Source organism: Bos indicus, chromosome 8 (assembly GCF_029378745.1).
Source record: "Bos indicus isolate NIAB-ARS_2022 breed Sahiwal x Tharparkar chromosome 8, NIAB-ARS_B.indTharparkar_mat_pri_1.0, whole genome shotgun sequence".
In the NCBI taxonomy this organism is placed as follows: Eukaryota; Metazoa; Chordata; class Mammalia; order Artiodactyla; family Bovidae; genus Bos; species Bos indicus.
Window position 1 is genome coordinate 94220083 of NC_091767.1, and position 5806 is coordinate 94225888.

The 5806-nt window shown below is 37.6% G+C and overlaps 1 protein-coding gene across 1 annotated transcript; it reads left to right on the plus strand.

The window, feature by feature from the left end:
• The first annotated feature begins 494 nt into the window (after window positions 1-494).
• Window positions 495-1448, plus strand: LOC139184424 (olfactory receptor 13D1-like). The gene has a single exon (XM_070794179.1). It carries the CDS (start codon window positions 495-497, stop codon window positions 1446-1448), a length of 954 nt encoding a protein of 317 aa, XP_070650280.1.
• The last annotated feature ends 4358 nt before the right edge of the window (window positions 1449-5806 follow it).

The following is a 5806-nucleotide window of genomic DNA, read 5'->3' on the forward strand; positions in this document are numbered from 1 at the left end:
TTTAAAAATACTTCTTACCGTTATGAACTTTATCTCCCTCAGAGTATTATAGTGATGATAAAATAAATATGATGAAAATTTTCATAAATTGTAAAACCCTAAACCAATGTTATTGTTAATGACTGGCATGATATAAAATCATAAATTAATATTTTTAAGAAGTTAAGCATGTTATTTCCAAAATGATGATATTCAAAGTAAGTCTGAATCAGGAATAACAAATATTTATTAAATAGTTCTGTCCTGACTCAGAATTTGTGCACATAAAGTCAGAAATGGAATATTAAACTACCAACATAATTATTGTCTTTCTTCTATTCCCTGACACATGAGCTAAAAGAAAAATTTGAAAATCTAAACTCACAACTGTAAACCCACCAGCTAATACTGACCTGTTGCCCTTCCTCCAATATTCTCTTACTTCTTATTATAATACTGTATAGAGTCCTTAAACCCGCATCTCTTCTGGATTACTCCAGGTATGAAAATGTGAAATGGAAAGGACCAATTGGACAGACATTGAGTTCATTCTACAGGGGCTTTCTGAGTATCCAAGAGCAGAAAAACTCCTTTTTGCGATGTGTTTGTTGATGTACCTGGTGATTCTCCTGGGGAACAGCACTCTGATCATCCTCACTCTCCTGGATTCCCACCTTCACACCCCTATGTACTTCTTCCTCTGTCATCTTTCCTTCCTTGATATTTGGTACACATCCTCCTTTATCCCCTCAATGCTGATACACTTTCTATCAGAGAAAAAAACTATCTCCTTCATTAGGTGTGTTGTTCAGATGTCTGTCTCTTACACTATGGGGTCGACAGAGTGTGTACTTCTAGCAGTGATGGCATATGACCGTTCCATAGCCATCTGCAACCCTCTGAGATACCCTATCATCATTAACAAGGCGCTTTGTATTCAGATGGCAGCTGTCTCCTGGGGACTGGGCTTTCTCAACTCATTGACAGAAACAATTCTTGCAGTACAGTTGCCCTTCTGTGGAAAAAATCTCATCAATCATTTTGTTTGTGAAATATTGGCTTTTGTCAAGCTAGCTTGCACAGATATATCCTTGAATGAGATTACTATCATGCTGGGCAATGTAATATTTTTATTTGTTCCATTACTGTTGATTTGTATCTCCTACATTTTCATCCTTTCCACTGTACTAAGAATCAATTCAGCCGAAGGAAGAAAAAAGGCTTTTTCCACCTGTTCAGCCCACATAATGGTGGTGACTGTGTTTTATGGGACAATCCTCTTCATGTATATGAAGCCAAAGTCCAAAGACGCTACTTTTGATAAATTGATTGCCCTGTTCTATGGAGTCGTCACACCGATGCTCAATCCTATCATCTATAGCCTGAGGAATACAGAAGTGCATGGAGCTATGAGAAAATTGACAGCTAGACTGGTTCTGGAGGAAAGAATGAGAAATTTGCATCTTTGAATTTATGCACAAAATAAGCTCATATATTGGATGCAAGGTTTTCAGTACAAGCAGAACAAAGGAAATAAAGGCTATACGTAAAATCACAGAATTTAAGAGTTGGGAAGAAATTTCAGGGTAATAATCTAATTCCATTATTTATGAAAATAGCATAAAAATGTAGGGACATGTAGTCCATGAAGTGAGAACAAACTGTCAGAAACAAGAAAAAAATTGAAATTAAACTTTTCCAGAAATATCCAGGTTTAATTTTTCACAATTAAAAATATGTATTTTTCATTCCCCTTTTTGAGAGAACTACTTGAGTTCATGTTTTTTCTCTTTATTACTCATTATTGCTTTACTCAGGGACTTGATCGGCCCCAACCTCCTTTTTCTAGTGTATATATATATATACATATATATACACTATATATATATATATATATATATACATATATATATGTATACATGTATATGTATATGCATATGTATATGTATATGTATACATGTATATGTATATATATATACATATATATACACTTCTTCTTTCCCTTGCTGTGTTTCTTCTACCCAGTCTGCTACACTATGCTGCATGCACTATGTAGTTAACCAAATATATCCTGTTCTTTCACACTTAAGGACAATAGTATACATCACTTCATCCCCATTATCATATTTCTCCTATGGTGAAAACTCAGGCATCTAATTAAAGAAAATTCAAATGTTTTATCTTCTGAAAAATCCTTCCAAATTTACCCACAGTGATAGCTCTGTTTACAATTGCCAAGATATGGAAGCAACCTAAATGTCCATCAGCTGATGAATGGATAAAGAAGATATAATGTGTGTGTGTGTATATATATGTGTGTGAATATCGTTGTTGCTTACTTGCTGTGTCCAAAACTTTTGGGAACCCATAGACTGTCCCCTGCTGTCTTCTAAGATCTGTCTAAGAGATTTCTCAGGCTAGAATACTGGAGTGGGTTGCCATTTCCTTCTCCTGGGGATCTTCTTGACCCAGAGATCGAATCTGTATGTCCTGAATTGGCAGAGGGATCTTTACCATTGAACCATCAGAAAAGCCCCAATAGAATATTACTCAGCCACAAAGAAAGAATGAAATTCTGCCACCTAAAGCAACATAGATATACCTAGAATATATTACACTTAGTGAAATGAGTCAGAGAATGACAAATACTCTATGTTATTACTTTTACATGAAATCTAAAAAACAGAACTAGTGAATTTATGTTAACAAACAGTAACAGAGTCACAGATATAGAGAACAAGCTAGTAGTCATCAGTGAGGAGAGGGAAATGGGGAGGATGAGCCCAGGTATGGAATCAAGAGACACAAACTATTATGTATAAATAAGCAACAAGATTTCCTTTCCAGAAGAGGAAATATATCCATTATTGTCTATTAATACCTTAAATGGAGTACAATCCATAAAAGTAGTAAATCACCATGCTGTATAACTGAAACAAATACAATATTGTAAATCAACTCTATTTCAATAGAAAAGAAGTAAAAATTAAAAATACGGAAATAAGGATGCATCCTTCATCCATGTAACATAAGAATTTTCAGGTGCATGTATTCTGAAAGGTGGGAGTAATTAAGGACAATGTTTCTACCATTAATCTCTTTTTTATAACCTATATCTTTTTTAAAAAATGTATTTTCAGAAAACTTACCACATACATTTTGTTTGTAGTTCTGTATATTAAAATTTATCAGCTGTGAGGACAAGTATTAAAATTAAAATTCCACTTGTGATCATTATCATATTATAAGAAGAAAAGGATGTTAGTGTGGGAACTGTGGAGAGATAGAGGTAAAGTGAATCAAAAGAAATGGGAGCTCAATTATATACAGGACATGACACAAGAGATAAGTAAACATATGAGGTATAGTAAGAGCCTGCTTACCACTGACAGAAGAGTTACACACACAGAAAGAGAAAAACTAGAATAAACCATGAGATACTGGGTAAGAAGATAGTGTGAACTCACTGCTTTCAGTATATACATAGAGCAATATGCATACAGAAAAATAGAGATATAGATATGGGAACAGTCTCAGACTTTATTTTTCTGGGCTCCACAATCACTGCAGATGGTGACTGCAGCCATGAAATTAAAAGACGCTTACTCCTTGGAAGGAAAGTTATGACCAACCTAGATAGCATATTCAAAAGCAGAGACATTACTTTGCCAACAAAGGACCGTCTAGTCAAGGCTATGGTTTTTCCTGTGGTCATGTATGGATGTGAGAGTTGGACTGTGAAGAAAGCTGAGCACCGAAGAATTGATGCTTTTGAACTGTGGTGTTGGAGAAGACTCTTGAGGGTCCCTTGGACTGCAAGGAGATCCAAGCAGTCCATTCTGAAGGAGATCAGCCCTGGAATTTCTTTGGAGGGAATGATGCTGACGCTGAAACTCCAGTACTTTGGCCACCTCATGCGAAGAGTTGACTCATTGGAAAAGACTCTGATGCTGGGAGGGATTGGGGGCAGGAGGAGAAGGGGACGACAGAGGATGAGATGGCTGGATGGCATCACTAACTCGATGGATGTGAGTCTGAGAGAACTCCGGGACTTGGTCATGGACAGGGAGGCCTGGTGTGCTGAAATTCATGGGGTCGCAAACAGCCAGACAAGACCAAGCAACTGAACTGAACTGAACTGATACATATATATAGAAATTAATATGGATTATACAAATGTTCAGACTACCACAAAATATTCAAACTACCACACAATTGAACTCATTTCACATGTTAACAAGATAATATCAAATAGCAAGAAAATGCTCAAAATTCTTCAAGCTAGGCTTCAACAGTACATGAACCAAGATGTTCTAGATGTAAAAGCTTGATTTAGAAACATCAGAGGAACCAGAGATCAATTTGCCAACATCTATTGGATAATAGAAAAAGCAAGGGAATTCCAGAAAAACATCTACTTCTGCTTTATTGACTATGCTAAAGTCTTTGACCTTGTGGATAACACCAAATTGTAGAAAATTCTTAAAAGAGGTGGGAATACCAGATTGCCTCACCTGCCTCTTGAGAACTTGTATGCAGGTCAAGAAGGAACAGTTAGAACTGGACATGGAACAACGAACTGGTTCCAAATTGGAAAGATGTACATCAGGTTGGACACTTTCACCTTGCTTATTGAATTACTATGCAGAGTACATCATGAGAAATGCTGAGCTGGATGAAGCACAGGCTGGAATCCAGATTGCTGGGAAAGATATCAATAACCTCAGATAAGCAAATGACACCAGCCTAATGACAGAAAGCAAAGAGGAACTAGAGATCCTCTTGATGAGGATGAAACAGGAGAGTGCAAAAATAGCTTAAAACACAACATTCAAAAAAATAAGATCATGGCATTCAGCCCCATCACTTCATGGCAAATAGACAGGGGGAAAAATGGAAACAATGAGACACTTTATTTTCTTGGGCTCCAAAATCACTGTCGATGATGACTGGAGCCATGAAATTGAATGACAATTGTTCCTTGGAAGAAAAGCTATGACAAACGTACTTTAGTTCAGTTCAGTTCAGTTGCTCAGTCATCCGACTCTTTGCAACCCCATGAATCACAGCATATCGGGCCTCCCTGTTCATCAGCAACTCCCGGAGTCCACCAAAACCCACGTCCATCCAGTCAGTGATGCCATCCAGCCATCATCCTCTGTCGTCCCCTTCTCCTCTTGCCCCCAATCCCTCCCAGCATTAGGCTCTTTTCAAATGAGTCAGCTCTTTGCATCAGGTGGCCAAAGTACTGGAGTTTCAGCTTCAACATCAGTCCTTCCAATGAACACCCAGGACTGATCTCATTTAGGATGGACTGGTTGGATCTCCTTACAGTCCAAGGGACTCTCAAGAGTCTTCTCCAACACCACAGTGCAAAAGCATCAATTCTTTTGTGCTCCACTTTCTTTATAGTCCAACCCCCTCATCCATATATGACCCCTGGAAAAAGCATAGCCTTGACTAGACAGATGTTTGTTGGCAAAGTAATGTCTCTGATTTTTAATATGCTGTCTAGGTTGGTCATAACTTTCCTTCCAAGGAGTAAGCATCTTTTAATTTCATGGCTGCAATCACCATCTGCAGTGACTTTGGAGCCCAGAAAAATAAAGTCAGCCAATGTTTCCCCATCTGTCTGCATGAAGTGATGGGACTGGATGCCATGATCTTAGTTTTCTGAATGCTGAGCTTTAAGCCAACATTTTCACTCTCCTTTTTCACTTTCATCAAGAGGCTCTTTAGTTCTTCACTTTCTGACATAAGGGTTGTGTCATCTGCATATCTGAGGTTATTGATATTTCTCCCGGCAATCTTGATTCTAGCTTGTGCT

What these genes read in the sequence shown, in the direction of transcription:
- LOC139184424 (XM_070794179.1), top strand. Translation starts at nt 495, where the DNA reads ATGGAAAGGACCAATTGGACAGACATTGAGTTCATTCTACAGGGGCTT.